We start from the raw sequence: 19650 nt of genomic DNA, 5'->3' as shown, positions 1-19650 counted from the left end.
AAGGTGGGGCCGGTCAAGAACGACCCCGCAGCGCTCGGGCCGCGGACGGGCACGCCTGGCACCTGACAGCTTACGAGGCTCTCTGTCCCTGTCACCGAGCCCACCGCCGCTCAAAGAGCTGACTCGGCTTTCTAAAAATGAACTCTGCCGCAAACAGCATCCTGACAATTTAATAATTTGTCAAACTTGTCCTCCCCGCTATTATGAAGAGAGTTCAGAGGTAAAGGGCGCGAGAGCGTGAGGGAATCTGCTGACTGGGACCTCTGGCAAGTCACCAAAGCCCGCCGCCATCGGCTCCTCCCAGCAGGAGACTCACTGCCGCCCCGCTTCCCAGCGCAGCCCAGCGGCCTTCTGCGTGTCGGGGACCGGGGGCCCTTTTGAGGCTGCGGTGGCCGGGGCTGTGAGGGCTGGGGATATGGAGGCCGGGACTATAGAGATTGGGGCTATAGTGACCAGTGTCACCATGGGCAGCAACTGGGGCTGCAGCAGCGGCTGCTTTTTTCAATTTGCAAACAAAACAATGCAGAATAAACAAGCTCCCTACCCTCCCCCCAGCCAGCCCCAGCACTCGAGTGCTAAGAAGCCCCCCTGAACCTCTCCGGAACCTTCTGCTGGACGGGCCCAGGTTCTCCCTTCTCACTCCCAGGAGATACGGCTGGAGGACCGTCTCCCGAGGGAAAGGAGGCGTCGAGGGCGACAGAACGAGCAGCTGAGGCTCCTGGACCCCCTCACCTCCCCTGCTGGCCCCCCGACCACTCTGGGGCGCACACGGGCCGGCCACTCCTCGGGAAGCCCCGGTCTCAGCACAAAGGAAAGTCCTTCCAACACTTAGACAACCACGTGCCCCTCTGCTCATCCGGCCCACCTCCCTCACCTCTGAACACTCAGAGCAGCGCGGGCAGGGGGCACACACGCAGTCCCCCAGGCTCCGTCAGCCCGTGATGGGTCGGGACCTTCCAAAAGATCCCAGGCTGAAGCACGAGCTCACTGAAAAATCCCTTGGGAGCCACATTGGGTCCGGAGGCCCACCCTGCCTCTCCTGTGGCCATGGGGCCGTCCCTGCTGCTGCCCAGCGCATGGACCGCAGCCACTTCCCACTCTGGTGGGGACCCGGGGAGGCCGCCCAACCCAGACCAAAAGCCTCGCCCACCCCGGCAGGGGGGCTTATGCCCCATTAGACAAACCCGAGGACCTGGGGAGCTCAGGGTGAGGGACCCCAAGATGGAGACCCGGCCTCAAGTCCTCGGTCAGAGGATCTGTGTGGTTCTCCGAGGCTTCTTCATCTCTAAACTCCGCTATTCCTACAACGTGGGGCTTGAGGGAAATCCCCCAGAAACCTGAGGCGCCCCATGACTGTGACCCAGGAAATGGGCGCCAGCCTGGGCTGAGACCCAGCCCCTAATGCTCCGGCTGGGAGCGAGGCCTGAATGCCCGCAAAGGTGCCCCAGGCTCTTTCTCTTGCCAGGTCTGCGCAGAAACACTCAGAACCTCCCTCAAACTTCCCGTGGGCAGCAGTTATGGGCGGACTGTCCTTTGCCACCTGCTCGTGTCTGACTCAGGGGCTGCCCAAGTGACAAAGGGAAGCCCCTGGGAGAGCAGCCCCCACCCCCGGGCAGGTCATTCTCAAAGGGGAACCACCCAGCAAAGTCTGGAGAGCGGGGGATCCTCTGCTGGGGGGGTGGGGAGGGCGCGTTCTGCCCAAGAGTCCCTTCTTGTCTACTTCCTATGAAATGTATTTAGTGAAATCACTTTAATAGAAACTACTTTAACCTTTTTTTAACATAGGAAAGCAAAAGCTTGAAACTTCATGACTAAATAATGAGAAACCCCAAATGCTCCATTTTAGGATAAAAAAGCACCCCCATCACTTACCTTCTTCCCTCCGGTCACAAACTGCTTGTTATGGGACCTCAGAAACTGGGGGTGAACGGCAACAATCTGCAAAGGAAGCAGAGCCATGTAACGTCTGCTCACGGAGTCGCCACGGCCCGTCCTGGGCAGAAGCAGCCAGGCTTCCGCCCGTATCCGTGTCCTCGAGGGGCCTTTTTCTTCTTCAGAATATTTGCTCCTCCTCTCATCTCCTCTCAGAATGAAGCATGCCCCGGCTCCCCTCCGGCCCAGGCCGGCCCACCGCCGACCCCCCGAGACCCTGCAGGCGGGAGGGCTCGGGCAGCGTCCGGTCCAAATCCCCATTTTGGGGATGAGAGAGTTGGATGCTAGTCCCATAGATGAGCTGTCAGAACCTGAACCCAGATCTCGTTCTCTCCATTCACAAAGCCTCGGGCTCCGTGCATGTCGGCCCCCTCACAGCCCGGGAGCCACTGGTGGCTGGTCTGACCGAGTCACTGCCATTCACTAGTCTTGGATGCCCACAGCCCCTCCAGGAGGGTCTAAATCCTTTGTTTGGCAGGAAAGCCTTTCCCAACCTGCCCCAGCCACCTCAGGAGCCGCCACGCACACATGGTGGTCCCACAGCCCCAGCCTTCCAGCCCCCCCTCAGCCTCTCATCGCTGTGCCTTTGCCCTGGCTGTGCCGAAGTCTGGAATGGCCTCCCTCTCCCTTCTGCATCCCAGCTTCTCTGGTTTCCTTTAAGACTCCACTTCTGAACGTGCACCCTGCTCACCAGGATGAGTGCCTGCCCATGAAATTGCCTCCCTGAGGGATCTCCTCCCTGTGGGATCCCCTCCCCATGTGGGATCCCTGGGATCACCTCCCTGTGAGGGCCCCTCCCCGTGGGATTGTCTCCCTGTGAGGACCCCTCCCCGTGGGATCGTCTCCCTGTGAGGACCCCTCCCCGTGGAATTGTCTCCCTGTGAGGACCCCTTCCCGTGGGATTGTCTTCCTGTAATCAACAGGGCAGTGTTTTTGCCTTGCTCTCAGCCAGGCAGAGTCTGGAACAGCCTCAAAGGCAATTCAGGCGACCTGTGTGAAGCTTCCCCCGGCCACGCTGCCAGGAAGCGTCCCCCCCCGCACCCCATCTTTCAGGGTATTTAGCATGAAATCCCTACCCTATTTTGATTTCTTAGGGGCCTTCGCTCCTCCATCAGACAAGGCCCGAACCTCGTTCAACTCTGTATCTTTCAGAGCTTTGGAATTACGAGCACTCAAAAGATGAGCTGAATGAAGGAAAGGCCAGGGGAGAGGCTCCCCCTTCTGTATCAGTGGGGGTCTCTTGTGCCCCCAGGCAAGGACCCTTCTGGGAAAAAGCAACCACATACTTACTTTAATAGGACAGTCAAAAGTCTCGTGAAATTCTTCCCCGGAATACAGTCCGAACACTTGCACCTGCAAAATACAAACGGATCGAGTCAGTCCCTCGGCCCCCTCCCCGAAGACTGTTGGGTGGGGGTGGGGGTGGGGGGACAAGCCACGCTTTCATTAAAATGTGTAGAACACTGAATAATTCCGAGGCCTTTGCAATTTCCATTAAACAGCCTATGAAAACAATTTCATCACGAGCGCGCTTCTCCAGCGTAATTAAGTTTTTACAAGCACCACACAGACAAAGAGGTCCCTCTGCTCACCACAAATCTGCTCTATTGAATGGGAGCGACCCTTTGGAAATGAAACAGATAGGAATAAGTTATTAATATTCCTTCGCTGCCTTCCGCAGGCTATTCCTAACGGGGCCCGGCTCTGTGTGAGTCGCGCATCCTCACGCAGACTTGCCTTTCAGGGCGCAGAAGACAGACGAGACCGACTTTTATCAGTTTACCCCAAAGAGCGGCCCATTGTATTTTATTCACAACCTGTCCTGTTCTCTGAGATCTTCCTCAGCCTCAATTATTATTTTTTTAAATCCCAGAAGGAAATAAAGAGGACACAAAAAACGTCACGTCTTATCCTTGGGGGGCCAGAGTAAGCAGGCAAAGATTAAGCTCTAGGAATCTCAAGGGAGCCTGGCTCGATAGTCCGGCCCTCACGCCGTAGAGTGCAAGAGCCGGGACTCGGCCTCGAGTTAGACCGGGCAAGAAGCATTTTTTGAGGGACCACCACGTGCCAGGCCCTGGGCTGATGGACTGCCAGGCGAAGCCCAGTGTGCTGGGATCTTCCCAGTTCTGCCCTCAGCACAGACTCTGCCACGAGCCATCAGAGTGGCTGGGGCCTGAGACAATAGGGGACTTGCTGAGCTCCCCCCAAAGCCATTATAGGTGAGAGCCAGACTCGTACCCAATGGTGGCTCTTTCTAGTTTCTAGCTTACATGACCCAAACTTTGGTTCTTCGAGGACTGGCTTGGGAGCGGAGGGCTGAAAGCAGCTCTGAATCGCTCCCATTCTCGCATCCCCGCCAGCACTGAGAGCTGGGTTGGCCGGGCCCAGTCCAGGGCACCCCACAGAGCAGAATCACCAGGGCCCGATGATCTCCAGAGGAGGGTCCCTGAGGAAGAAGCATCTTGGAAGGGGAAGGGGGATGGGGTTAACGACTCAAGTTCTGTTCCCAGAAAATCTGCAAAGTGCTAGTTAGAGATTTTGCTCAGATGACGACTCTCAGATGAATCCGAGCATTGTTTCTCAAAGGAAAATTGAAAAATCTACTGTCCGCAGCTGGAAAGAGTGCAATCCATCTCCCCAGAGGAAGAAGGCAATGGCAGAGTTTGGAGCATTAATGCGGATAAGGGAAGTGGGGTGATTGATTAGAGGCAGACGCTGGGGTTCGGGAGCCACGTCCCCCAACCCCACGTCTCCAAGAGTCTGAAGGAACAGACGGGCCCCGGGAATTTCCAGGAGTTGGCCTCCAAGTTTCAAGAAACCTCAAACTTTGTTTTTTTCTTCCTTCTCTGGGTTCCATAAGGGGTCAGGGTAAAGCAATGAAGTCCACACCTTGTTTGTGAATTTGGCTGCTCCGGCTAGGAGGCTGGCTCTCTTAAATTGTTTGCCATTTCCCTGGTTATTTATTAAGCCACGTGAAGAACAAAAGCTCCCACTGAGCACCCAAGTGGCCTGGACTGGTCTCCCGGGAAGGGCTGGAAGAGGTGACAGAGGAGTCGGGGGAGGCGCTGGGTGGGTTCCCTTACAGCCTGCGGACAAGCGCCTAAGACAAAGCAGGGAAGTCCAATGGAGGCAACACGTGGGGAGTGTGTGAGCTACGGCCCCACCACGCAGTAAACGGGCTGGGAGAATTACTGAGGCTGGCCAGCTCAGTTTGGCTAAAGCGACACTTTTTTTTTTTGAGAAGGGGGATGTATTGTGACTTCTTCTGCCCCGCTGTGAGGGCAGTGAAGAGGCAGACAAGCCCAGTAATAACGTTCCTTCTCAGTTCCCAGCTCTGGATGGCCGGAAGGCAGGGAATACCAGTTTCTAAAGGAGTAAAATGCTGCATCCTCCAAAGAGGAGGCAGAGCTGGAATAACCACCCCCAGTGAAGAGCTGCCAGGAGAAGCACCCAAAGGAAGCTCCACAAAGATGGAGGAAGGGACCCGAGGGAGGCCAGTTACACCCACAATGAGATAACCAACAGCTGGCCCCTGCACTCGCCTGGGACCAGAAATGGGGAGTAACCTAGCAGCTGGGCCCAGGACCGTGGCTAGAGCCCCGTGGCCGGGCCGCCGAGGGGCAGAGAGAAGGATGGGGCTGCGGTCTGTCCGCTTGCATGTGGGCCCAGGAGCCCAGAAGCAGTGGAGCTCTGCAGCGCTACCGGGTTTCCAGAGAGCCTTCGTCCATCCGACCCTGGCAAGTGTGTATGGCAAGGATCACCGCCGGCATTTCACAGGCGAGAAGGTGCAGAGAGATGAGAAGTCAACAGATAACAGCAGGAAGGGAAGCGAACTTCTCAGTGTGGAAGGTGGATCCGAACCAAAACGCAGGCCCCCAAGCTCTGGCCCTTCAGCCCAAAGCTGAGCGGGATCGCCGAGATTAGAGACAGATTCTCCTCCACGTTTCTGATTTTCTAAATTGGAGATTTCTGTCCATGACTAACAAGGTCTCTACTGGATGAACTTCCCCACATCTACACAGACACTAGAAATGAAACTAGGAGAAATTATTCCCCAGCAGGGAAATGAAGGGCAGCTCACAGACTCTACGTGGTGAGACAAATAAAGAATCCAGCTTCGTCGGCCACCAAAACCAAGACTGGCCGCCTCCGAGACCCCCGGTCGTCTCCCCGAGCACTTCTGTTACCAAGGCTACGTGGAAGAGAAATGTTTCTGAAAAATGTCCCAGGGACCCTAAAATGAAGTCAACAGCTCCCTCACTAACCAACGTAAAAGTGGAAAACAATGGGAACATGGGAGAACATGAACAAAGAAGAGGCAGGAAAAACCAATTCGAAATTATATGATGAACAAGGAGCAAGTTAAATGATGAGGGAGGGTAAGCACCAAACAGCACAACACACACACACACACACACACCCCTTAGGGAACACGACTTTCGATTCAGAGTTGAGGGCTTACAGTCCATCGAGCCCAAACCTTTTGTTTTTCAATTAACTGAGGCCCAAAGAAGGCAAGTCACTTGCTTGGGATCACTTGGCTAAAGCATATGTCGGGCAGAATCTGAACCAGTTCCTGCTGAATAAAAGTCCAATGTTTTTCTCCAGGAAACGCCTGGTTATTTTTGCAATCAGCTTCTATAGTAAGATCAACAAGTACTTAGAACAAATGTGAAAATCAAAATCAAATTGAAGAAAAGATAAAAATAAAGATGAAAATAAAGAACAAGATTTAGGATTGAGAAAGGAGTGAACCAACCACCGGGAGCTATGGCTTCTTTAAAAATGTGAAATGGACTAAAATATGGCCATGGTGCTTGGAAAAGGGCCCGAGGCCTGGAGGTACTTTGGAAACCAAAGGGATTAGGAGGAAAGCCCTCTCAAGAGCCCAAGCCTCTCGCCACCAGAAAAGCCTGAACCTCAACCAACGATCCGAATGGATCAAATACAATATGCATGCGTGTAAACTCCCATGGGTTTGGGCATAACCCCCCATGGATGCACACAGACGTGCATGGATGTTGGTATTATATAAATGTGTATTTTTTGTCACTGGTGTTTATTTGTCGGGCTGTTTGGCTCGAAACCACTTGTCCTGTAACTTCCTCATTCAGAAAATGGCCTCAGGCTCAGGTTCCTGGGAACTTACCCAAAGAGGCTCTTTTGAATATCAACATTCTCCTGACCATTGCTGGTCAGACAAAAGGTAACAAGAGCACATGTGGTCAGTAGAAGTGAAGTCCACAGCTTGGGGACACTCAACTTTGCTCTGGGAGGCGCTGAGTGAGAGCCGGAGGGCCTGCCCTGTAACAAGAGAGACTATGGTTTGCCAGTGGGATCACCCACTAGACCCGGAGATCATTAAACATTAAAGAAGCCGAGGAGGGCCTCTAGAACGCTGGGCAAATCCTTTTGGGGGACGGACAGAAAGCGAGAGCCAGAAGCTGCAGAGGATGAGAAAAGGTGGCCAGACCTAATGCACATAAGTGGAGAAGGTGGCTCCAAGTCTTGGTCCCCAGGAAATACAAAAGGACGGCCCCTCCGGACTCCTCTACCCCTATGGACACCCTGTGTCTATCTCTGTCTGTCTTTAAACTGATACTCAGGTAGCCAACACTCATATCAGCAGTGGAGAGAATCTGGATAGTAAAGCGTCTATTTCACCTACGTCCCTCCCATCAATCTGACACCCGGGGACCGAGGAAAGGGCCCGAATCTTCTAAAATACCTCATCTGTCTCTACGATCCAGACGAGATTTGCTGAATCTATACCTAGGTTGCATTTCTCCCCAGGACCGCTCCCCAAACACACCTCTCTCTTATTAACTACACTTCATGTGGTCTAAAATCCATGTTTAAGAAACACACGGGAGTTAACAGCACAAGCCAAACAGGAGGACTCAACGGGCAGCATAAGAACGTGACGAGCTTCGGATGCTGGACTCCTCTGTCGGCAAAGACAGGCCTAAATCCGACAGACCTTTTACCGTCAAAGTTGGAAAGTTGTGGGCACACAACTAATGCTCAGGATGAGGTGATTTTTAAAATGAAAGATACATTATTTTTACTCAGTTGAAGGGTATATAGGGGTAAATAACTGGTGGAACGCACCTGATGGAAAAGATTGATGGAATAGTAAATGAGCAGGCAGATACTAGAAGGCTGCTAGCTGAATAATGGTGGAAATGATAATATAAATGGCAAGTGATGAATGTTCCCTGAAAATTGTGAATGCATAATGTAGATGGTAGCACAACCATAAGGAGAAATGACTAGAAAACAACTGAACAAATCATCAGACGCGATTAACAAATGGACCCTACAACCTCTTGTCCCCATCCTTGGAAATCACGTGAGCGCTGCCAAGAGTTCCTATGCCAAAGGGCCGGGAACCACACGCCATAAATATTAGCTGGATGAAGGAAGGAATAAATGAGACATTATTATTAAATCAGGTAGAAAACTACAGAACAACTCCAATCTGCAGCTTTTCCTCTCGGTCTCTAAGAAGATGCTTACTTGCTTCCTAGCACCAGCTTGTATTCTCATGGCCCTACTGTGTGCCAGGCACATTGCAGATGTTATCCCATTGGATCCTTACAACCACCCTGCAAGGTGGCTGCCATTATTATCTCCACTTAACAGTTAAGGAAACTGAAGCTTTAAGTCACATAAGTCCTACATGAATTCAGATGTTCCTAACTCCAGGCCTGGTGCTCTACCCACCGGGCCTCATGGCTATCTGGTAGTGTGCTACAGAGAGAAGTCACTATGCTTTTCTCGGAGCCGGACAAAACCAGTATGACAAATTATATGCAATTATTTCCTATAATTACTAAAAAGTATCACCTACTACTCAACCACCAAAAATACAAAACAGTATTATATAAAGTAAGTTGATCTAGATTGCAAACTAAAAGGATCTTATGGATTCTGGGGCTACATTACAGAAACCCACATTGCTAGAGGAAATAAATCCCTTAAAAGTTCAGTTGGAAGTCTGAAGGGAAACATGCAAAATGAAAGAGTGGAGCTAGGTCTTGTAGAAGCTCCAAAATTCTGTGAGTCTCTGGCTCCAGCTCCAAAGCTTAGAAAACGAGGCGTCCCCAGCTTGAGATGGTCCTTCCTGACTGACTTCTGCAGTAGTTCCCTCCTCCTAGTATCCGTCCCGCAGGACTGCACCGGGCACTTTAGCAGATGGGCGCAGCTTGGGAGCAACCACAGCCAAGCATCAAGGAAAAGCCCAGGGCTGCAACTCGGAATAAGGCTACGCTCCCAACTGAAGAATCAGTTGTTGAGAACAACAAGGAAACCCTGCTCTTAAAGAAGTGGCTTCATGTAGTGAGGAATGAAAAGAGTGGCTCCAAGCTGGAAAAAGATGGAATCAAGACTGTAGCACTGCCTTGTCATGGTGGAAGGGAACTACGAGCCAGACCATACAGGGTTACCCACCACAGACGGATCCCAGCTTAGAGCCGAGACAAAAGGTGATCCAGTGGGAAAGAAAACAGCAACTGGACAGAGCTCAAATGATAAAAGAGATGACATCAGACCATGAGTCCTCGGGTTTACTGAGGAAGGGCAGAGAACAGCTACAAATAGCTCTCGTACTGAGAAAACATCTGGGTTAAAGCTGAAAAGAAGCTCATCTATAGATGCATGTGGTGATGAGGGGAAAATCCAAAGCTGTATAGACCAACACTGCATAGGAGCCTGGAATCTTTCATTCTATCATTCTATGAACCAAGGTAAACTGGGTGTGGCCAGACAGGAGATGGGAAAAGAAAACATTAGCATATTGGGTATCAGTGAACTTCAGTGGATGGGAATTGGTGGTTTTAATTCCGCTGACCGGTGCATATGATCCCTTGGGCAAGAATCCCTTAAAAGAAATAGAGGAGCCCTCAAATTTGATAAAAGGGTGAGAAAAGCAGAAACGGAGTAGAATCATAAAAAAATGACAGAATGAGATCTGTCTGAATCCAAGACAGAGCATTTAACATCAAAGTAATTCAAATCTATGCTCCTACCACTGATGTCAAAGAAATCAAAGTTGATCAGTTCTATGAAGAGCTATGATATTTTCTAGAAATAACACCAAAAAACAATGTCACATTCGTCGTAATGGATCAGAATGCTAAATTAGAATTGCTAAATGCAAAATGCTAAAATAGAATAATCAAAAAATAATTGGAGTAATAGGCAAATTTAGCCTGGGAGCACAAAACAAAACAGTTTTGTCACGATAATTCACTGGTCACAGTAATCACTCTTTTTTTAGTAATTCAAAAGGCAATTCTACACATGGATATCACCAGATGGTCAATAAAGAAATCAGATCTCAAAGTGTGCATACCCTTTGAATCTCCTGGGCTTGTATCCCAAAGAGATCATAAAGAAGGGAAAGGGACCCACATGTGCAAAAATGTTTGTGGCAGTCCTCTGTAGTGGCCAGAAACTGGAAACTGAATGGATCCCCATCAGTGGGAGAATGACTGAATAAGTGATGTACATGAATGTTATGGAATATTATTGTTTTGAAAGAAACGACCAGCAGGATGATCTTAGAGAGGATTGAGGAGACTTATAGGAACTGATGCTGAGTGAAGTGAGTAGAATCAAGAGAATATTGTTTACAGCAACAGCAAGATTATGTGATGATCAATTCTGATAGATGCAACTCTTTTCAACATTGAGATGACTCAGACCAATTCAAATAGACTTGTGATGGAGAGAGCCATCTGCACCCAGAAAGAGGACTATGGGGAAAGAGTGTGGACCACAACATAGTATTTTCTCCTTTTTGTTATTGTTTCCTTGTTTTTTTTTTCCCTTTCTCATTTTTTTTTTCCCTTTTTGATCTGACTTTTCTTGTACAAAAAGATAAATGTGGAAATAAGCACAAAAGAACTGCATGTGTTTAACTTATATTGGATTACCTGCTATCTAGGGAAGGGAGGGTGAGAGAAAGGGAGAGAGAAAAATTTGGAATACAAGGTTTTGCAAGGGTGAATGTTGAAAAATATCTATGCATTTATTTTGAAAAATAAAAAACTATTTGGAGAATCTCTATACAACCAATTAAAACAATTTATTTATTTATTTATTTATTCATTTGGGTAGATTTTTTTTTTGACTAGGTGAAAAATCAGATTCTTTGCCTTAATTACCACCTAGCTTTAATCACCGAATGGATGTGCCCTTGGTCAAACTGAAACCTGTGAAGATCTTAGCTTAAAAAGGCCAAAGTCTCCCACTGCATTCAGGGCCATCTCCAATCATCTTGAACTATATCTGGCCACTAGACCCAGATGGCTCTGGAGGGGAAAGTGAGGCCTTGCCTAGCCCTCCCTTAATTCAATCCAATTGACTTGCATGTCACGGCATCGCCTCCCTGATGTCATATTGCTCTTTGAGAATGAAGGACAAACAATAACAACAGTCAAAAAATGATCTGTAGCTGACTGTGGCTTAAGATCATGATCTTCTTGTTGCAAAATTCAGACTGAAATTGAGAAACAGATGGAAAACCATCAGATTACACATACACACACACACACACACACACACACACACACATATGTAAAACCAAAATAAAGAAGCGGAGATGATGAATAGATTTAAGGGATTAAATCTGGTAGGTTGAGTACTTGAAGAAGTCTGGACAGAGGTTTGTGATATTGTTCAGAAGCCACCAAAAAAACTAATCCCAAAGAAAAAGAAGAGCAAGAAAATAAAACGATTGGCTGATTAGGCTTTAAAATAGCTGAGGAAAGAAAGAAAGATAAAAGGAAAGGAGAAAGGAAAGGATATGTCCAAGTGAATGTAGAATTTCAGAGACTAACAAGGACCTAAATAAGCAATGCAAAGAAACAGAAGACAATAATATATTAGCAAAGATGAGAGATTCCCACGGGAAAATGAGTTACCAAGGGAATGTTTCATGTGGAAATGGGCACAATAAAAGGAAAAATGGTTGGGACTTAGCAGAAGTAGAAGAGAGCAAGAAGAGGTGGCCAAATCACTATACAAGAAAGATCTTAACATCCGGGCCCGTAGGAGGGGGGAGAGGATCCCCACCCCCCCGACTTGTCTGCTTTCCCACCAGCTTTCTCAGGACGCTAGCTTTACTCTCTGCTCTTCCCTCTATTACCCTTAACAGCCAAGGGTGGTTCTCTGGCCCAAGTTGGGGATGGATTTACTGAAGGGAACACTATAGATATCAATAACATTTTATTTTTACAGAAAACTAAACATCTCAGAGGTGGGCACTGGCCCCTTTTCTCCTCAGAAACCCTGTGGCCTTGCCAAGGAGCATGTGTTTCGGCAAACTAAAAGAAGCCCTCTCCTTGGAGAAAAAGCAAATTGCTTTTTTTTCCCCCAACAAAGAGATGAATGCAAAAAATGCTTAAATTGTTTGGCTAATCCTCCTCAATTACTAGATGTGCTGACTCCTTCCTCATCTTGCTTTGACATCTGTGTTCATCTTCAGGCTTCAAAAAGCACCGTGGGACCTGACAACACTTTAGGGAAGGCATGAGGTTTCCAATTATGATTTCAAAAGCTTTTCTGAGAAAGAAGAACAAATGCTATTGCCAACTAGAAGATGAAAATCATTCTCTAATTGTGACAGAATAAATGCGTTCTCATTTTATCTATGCATCAGTAAGGCTGATATTGTTTTTAATTTTCTCGCTTTTAATGGAGACCCTGGATTAGGATCACTTAAAAAACAGACAACAAATTAGTTAAACCTGGCCTCTCCCCGGCATAGAACGTCGCCGTGGTTCAGATGTGATTTGTAAAGCCCCATCTGCCTTCTCGGAATGTTATTTTAAACAAGTAGCTTAAATACACGGCACATTAGAATTTTATCATTGCAAACCCACACTGGAAAAGACTTCCATCGACTTAAAAACAAAAAAGACATTCTTCTAAGTGGAAGAATCCATCACCTCCACCACTAACTGTCAGCCGCCCCACTGCAGAGAGGCCCTGATAATTGTTAGTTACACCCGGTACCGGTGATCTATGTCCTCCCATGTCGAGGACGTTGCTGCCAGTTTTTTAGAAAACTGTACATACATTGATTTTACATTTATTTAATGTGGCCATTGTAACACACTTTATTCTTCTGATAAACTATGATTGCTTATCAAAAGATTCTATAATTCAAGAGAAACATTCATAACTTGTGGGTGAAAACCACCAGCCCACAGAAATCATGCCACAAAATCCAATTTTGTGGATTTATGGCAGAGAGGCGTTGAACTACTCCTGTCTTGCCGGACCAGACTAGTCCTGGAAGTCTAACTGGCACAGAGGTAATGATTAAAGAGAGCTGCCCCCTTGCCAGAGCGGTTCGGCAGTCGAATACCAGTTACATATTGACATCCGTGTACGGTAATGACTTTTCCCAAGGCGCATTTGTGCAAAATATATTTGACTATATTTATGAACAATAGGAGGTTAAGTCCAGTGCCCAAGTAGAGGCAAGTCCTCTTCAGCAGGCATCTCCACCTCCTGCTTTTCCAGGCACCGGGGCGCCTGTGGATCAGCCGCCAGCACCCACGTACCTTGCCATCCTCCGAGCACACGCCCATGTGTTCTCCACTTTCATCCAGACTAATCTGATTTATCTTCACAGGACTCTATAAAAAGAAAACATCAATTTAGGAAAAGGTGCGTCAGTGATCAATTATCCTGCCTCTTTGCAAGATTTAAGAAATAAAAACTATCCTGTCAGCTTGAGTTCAGAAAGTAGAAAAAAAGGTCCTTCCATATCAAAAGTAAAACATAGCTTCCAACCCAGAATCTGGGCATCTCCATTAATTTTCTGCTGAAAAGGGATAATCTGTGTCCTTCCATTTTGAAAATGATTTCCCTACACAAAACACTCTGCTCTCACATTCAAAAACCTTCATTTTAAAAGAATCTTATGAAAAACATTCAGTGGAAAATCTTCATTTTAAAAGAATCTTATGAAAAACATTAAGTTCTAGTTTGTTTCTTGATCATTCATCCAGCATTTTCCCCCCTCTCAAACCTCGATTCTAACTTTTTTATTTATAGCTTACATTAAGACAGCCATCAAAAGCATTTAAAGTAGAAATAGACTTCCTATAAATAACTCAATACTGTTTTTAGAAAGTACTTAAGTTTGAGGATCTACATGCTTTTACTACCTTTGTTTTCTCCCCCCCTTTAAAATACTGAAACTGTAAATCACTGAGGACATGAAACAAGCAGCTTCTTTGGGCTGTCCTCCCACTCCTTCCTCACAAAGCTATACACAAATGGATGTGAGAAAGCAATTCCACTGTCTGCCAGCCCCTTGGGCCAGCCACTGTTTACCAACTCCTAAAGTAGGCCCACTAGTGGCTTCTCTCACAGAAAGGAAAATAATGGATGTGGATACCAATGAGACTCACTGGTCTCTCCCGGCCCCAATGGACGACTCAGTTTTGCTTTTAACTTTCTGAAGTGTTTGGTGTGTTCTGCTTGAAGACAACATCTCAAAATAGGAAAATCTCAATGTATTCCATGGAATTTTATTTTGGGGGGAAGAGAAGTTAAAGGAAAAGAACATCAGACTTCTGATTTCATTGTGTAGATTTCCTCCGGTAAAGAAACCTCCTCTTTCTTTAGAGCATGAGATGAGAAAATGAATTGGCTAGAAATCACCCAGGCACTCTGGACCAGAGGGGAACTTCACGCTCTATCTCAACTGACAAAGTAGGAACTGATCATTTACTTTAACTTTGGTTTGATTGGGGTTTTATTCCTTTACTCAATAGCAAAATTTCTTGAAATGGCAAACTCTAGCCCATTTAACACCTGATCCTGTTAACTCAAAGGCAAAACCCTAGGGTCCCAATTTTTACTACTGATGAGGAATGATGATAAGTAAAATCCTAACTGGAATAAGAATCAAGCAAAGGAAGCAAAGGTCAAAGAAATGACCAAGGTCCAGCTAAGAAACTAACAAAAATCCAAATGTTATGAAAGAAAATGGCTAACTACTACTAGAAGGCATCCCAAAAATATCTGATTTGTCAAAAAAAAGCCTAAAACAGTTAAATGGATCTAAAACAGATTATGACACCCCAGAGAATAATTTTTTTAAAGACCCTAATTGAGATAATTAATCCTGCATCAATAAAACAGCAGGATACAAAGTAAAATCACAAAATTACTAGCATTTCTAGGCAGCGATAACAAAATCCAGGAAGAAGTAATAGAAGAGGGAAGTCCTCTTCAAATTACTACATAATGCACATTATCTGGGAGTCGGTCTACCAATACACTCTAAACATAAAAATATAATTACAAAATGCTTTCTAGCAGAAATTAGGAATAGAGCAAAACTATACAACATATGACAAAATAAGATTGAAATGGATATATATTCTGGATGTAAAAGGTCATACAATTTTTAAAAAACAGCATTTTTTATAATTAAGATTGGGAGACAATTCTTAGTGGGGGGAAAAAAAAGGGCAGTAGGGAACAAAATGTAAGATAGAAACTTTCAATTACATTAAGTTGAAAAGCTTTTGAAAGAACAAAATTAATGGAACTAGGTTAAGAAGTTAGACTAAGAAAAAAATCTCCATCAAATATCTCTATCAGGTTTTAATATTTAAGCTATATGGGGAATTGTGAACTGGTCTAACCATTCTGGAGGACAACCTGAAACTGCACCCGAAGGGTGATAACTCTGTATAACTTCTAATTCAGCAATACCATTCGGTATTCCAAAGAGATCAAAGAAAAGGGGAAAGGATCTTTATGTCCAAAAATATTTATAAGCAACGTGTGTATGAGTGTGTGTGTGTGTGTGTGTGTGCCCGCACAGCTAAGAACTGGAAATTCAGGGAATGCCCACCAATTGGCAAATGGCTAAACAAGTTGTATGTGAGTGTGATGGAATACAAATGTGTTGTAAGAAAGGACAAGTTGGTGGTTTCAGAAGAACCTGGGAAGATTTGTATGAATCGAGGCAAAGTGAAGTGAGCAGAACCAGAAGAACATTGTAAACAGTAACCACAATATTGTAACAATGAACAACCCTAAAAGACTTAGCTGCTCTGGTCAATTCCAAGGGACCCCGGAAACGCTGTCTGTTTCTGGAGACTGGGTATTCAATGTAGTCTCTGAAGTTCAGATGCAACAAAGTATGCCTTGATGCTAAACTTGCGCCTAACAATTTACTTCTCCATTAGCCAGCACCCCACCATCCACACAGGGAACCATCAGTCACAGCAAATGAGGAAGTATGAATGCAGAATGCTCTCCAGGACTGCACATCGAGATGATAATATATATATATATATATATATATATATATGTTATTTTGAGCATAACTTGAGTGTGCTTCTATATAATCCTGAGGAACAGTAAGAGAACACAGAAAACTGCTGAGGTCAACAAGTGTCAAAGGCCAGAACCAATTTATAGGGAGCACTTGCAGTTAGGACAAAGAAAATCTACAAAAGGAAACTAAGAGAGAAAAGCTAAGAAGGAAGGTAGAAAATCAAGCAGACTAATGGGATGAAAATCCAGATAGAAAAGAATATCTTGGGAGAGGATAGTCAACAGTGCCCAATGTGTGATCATTTTCAGAAAAGTGAGGGAAACAACCCCAGAATCACACAGGAGGATGGCACCTCCCAAGGCCATCAGATGCCATCTATACCTGACCAGGACCGCTATCTACCACAACCCTAACAGCTAGTCCAGCCTTGCTCAAAAGACCACTCATTATCTCCAGAAACTGCCTGTTGTGTACTTCTAATCACTGGAGAGTTTTTTCTCCCGGTTAAATCTACCCCTCTTCATGGCTCCTCATTTTAGGTGCAGGAGGGATTGCAGCTGGGAAGGAGTGCAAGATCAAAATCAAATGTGTATGAGGTCCCCGAGATCATCCAAAGGAGAGAGAAGAGGGATGCGATCCAGCTTTGTGGCAAAGGGAACAGAAAGAAGAAGCTGGATAGGATCTCTTCACTGGGGGTGATATTGGGATCCATTCCCTGAAAAAATCTGGGCACCATATTTTTTTTGGTGTAGTGCCTACCATGTTACTTTAAGTAACCACGTGGGCCAAATTATAGCAAATCAAAGCCACTGCCCACACAACACTGAAAAATGCCCAAGGGCCAATTGCATTGTCCCGCTTAAAGCATTGCCACTATAAGAACCTTAATATTTCTGAAGAGAAAAGTGGCCTTGAGATACTGTCACATTACTAGAGCGAATGTTTATCTCCTCGATAGAAAAATCATTTGGCTAATGTCCATAAGGTAGCGTTATTCAATTCTTTGGCTTACTCTTGTTATGTTCTTTCTAGACTCAATGCAGATAGGCCCACGGAAACTTTGGGTTTCTAAATTAGGTGGAAAAGCTTTCCAAAATTTCAAAGAATTATCAAAATATGTATTCTTTTCACCACTCTGTCTTTGACAGAGCTGCCCAGATAAGTCTCCTAAAAGGCTGGACTGACTAGGCCACTGTCCCATTCCAAATCCTTCTGTGTCTTCCCTTTGCCTATGGAAGAGCACACAGGCTCTCGGACTACATCTAGAGCCAACCTGACTTTCCAGCCTCACATTTATATAGGAGACTTATAGGCAAAGTATAGTGAAAAAGTACTGTCTGTTTTTTAAACAGTTTATGCTTCTACAGGCTTCGGATCCAAGCCATTCAATCATTAGGCAGCAGGGTGACACTGTGGATGGTGTTGCACTTGGAATAAAAAAAGCCTGAGTTCAAACCTGGTCTTGGATATGCATGGGCAGTGTGACCTTGCCTGGACACCTGACTTCTTAGCTTCTCAGCACCAGTAAAACCAAACAGGCTGAATTCAGTGGTCTCACCATGGAGTGATCTGCGGCCTCCCCATCTCCAGTAACTGGCATGAACTCCATCCCCACTCTATCATTCCAGCTCAGCCAACATGTCCTCTCCTTCAGGAATTTTCCAAATGAAAATGTTTTCTTCTGTCTCGGTTGCCTTCATCACTTTGCATGACATTTAGCTGGAGAACATAAGCCACTTAAAGCCTAGGACTAGGGCATTTTTTTTTATGTTTGGACCTCCACTCTAAAACCTTGCTACTCAATAAATGTTTGCTAAATTAGTGGACTGTGATTGGCAGAGCAATACCTTGGTCTGAATGACCTCATACTTCCAAACTTGAAGCTTATCAGATCTCAGAGGCCCGGGCCCATCCCCGAGCAACACAAAAACCCTCAATATCAGCATTTGGTCTGAAGAGAATCTTGAGGGCAGAAGTGCCAGGTGCACCACCATCTAAAAGGACTCCAAGAGACAAAGACCACATGCACTTTTTGACTGCACTTACTAAACAGAACCAAGAATAAAAGCTGCTGAGGATACTACGATTAACTCAATTTCCTCGTCCACCAAACCCCTCAATCACTACCTAGAAATAAGTAGCAATGGCGCCAGTTTGTTTCTTCTCCTTTTGTTTTCCAGGTTTACCTTCTGAGAAGGGCTGTATCTAACCAAAAGTGCAGGCCCCTATGGGGACCAGAGATATAGTGTCCATCTAGTTCACAAAGTGGTTAATGAAATACCTGCAAATTAAAATGTCTAAAGATTTTACATGAGCATTCTCATTTTGTTTTACAAACTCATTAACATTATCAGTAGACAAGTCATGGTCTTGTTGCCTGTCTTCAGTACAGTTTTGGACAGCTTTGCATAGAAACTGACAATTCAACATCCTAGAAATGGATGTACATGACAAATGTACCCTGCTTTGTTATGTTATGTTATTCTGCTCTTGGTAGTTTCTCCATCAAATATTATGGATGAATAATGAATTCACTAATCTAAAAAACCTGAAACTAAAATTAAAAAAAAAAAAAAAGCTAAAAAATCCACCTTGAAGATGTACAGCCATTCTGATTCTCCTGGGTCAATATCACATAAATTTGGCTGCCATCAATTCTTTAAAAAAAAAAAAAAAAAGAAAAGAAAAAAACAAGGATTTCAATCTGATGTCTGTCAATGGCTCATTCTGCAGTTGTATCGGGCCGGCACACAGGAGAGGTCTTCAGAGTAAATGGGGAACAAATGGCTCACATCCACCTGCCATCTTTATTTCCTGTCCAGCAAAAGGAAGGAACTGGATGTCAACAGACGTGGAGAAAACTCTATCAGTGCACAGTAGGACTCCGTCAACCTTAAATAACTACTTTTTTAAACACCTAGACCCCCCCCCCATCTCATACTCAACTTCTCCGCTAAGAAGTATGAAGCAAATTTCAAGTGCCACCATCCCTGAAATATCCTTATGTCGACCCTCCCTTTGCAATCAACCAACTAGGCAGAATGGGCTACGGGCGAGAACAACGCCAACGATGAGTACACGTACAAGTGAAACGATTAATCTGACAAAATCAGAATTTCATAAAGAAAACCGAGCCGCAGAAGGTGGAGGAGGAGGTGCGGAAGAGGGGCGGCAGCAGCAGTGGGGGCAGAGAAAAATGGCCTCAGCTGAATTTTCCATTAGCTACAATTTTATTTCTGATGGAGACATGTTTGGAATTCTGGACAATATAAGTAAGTTTGACTGTTCAAAAATCAATAATGTCAAGCTGACACCATAGAACACACAAAAAATGTTCCTTTAATGGGGAAAAAAAAAGAATTTTAGAGGAAGGGAAAAATGCCCGTGTGCACCTTCTCCAC

General features: G+C 45.8%; 1 protein-coding gene across 1 annotated transcript in view; it reads right to left on the bottom strand.

Annotated features, from left to right (window-relative positions):
• Positions 1 to 19650, bottom strand: part of VPS41 (VPS41 subunit of HOPS complex) — a 149720-nt gene that overhangs the window by 55989 nt on the left and 74081 nt on the right. Inside the window, exons 5-7 of the mRNA XM_051978695.1 lie at positions 13509 to 13583; positions 3223 to 3285; positions 1873 to 1938 (exon numbers count right to left, since the gene is read on the bottom strand). Coding sequence (XP_051834655.1) covers positions 1873 to 1938; positions 3223 to 3285; positions 13509 to 13583 — 204 coding nt within the window. The remainder of the gene's footprint in view (positions 1 to 1872; positions 1939 to 3222; positions 3286 to 13508; positions 13584 to 19650) is intronic.

This window comes from Antechinus flavipes, chromosome 1 (genome assembly GCF_016432865.1).
Source record: "Antechinus flavipes isolate AdamAnt ecotype Samford, QLD, Australia chromosome 1, AdamAnt_v2, whole genome shotgun sequence".
Taxonomy (NCBI): Eukaryota; Metazoa; Chordata; class Mammalia; order Dasyuromorphia; family Dasyuridae; genus Antechinus; species Antechinus flavipes.
The sequence above is the reverse complement of the archived record's forward strand: the minus strand, read 5'-3'. Positions and strand labels throughout refer to the sequence as shown.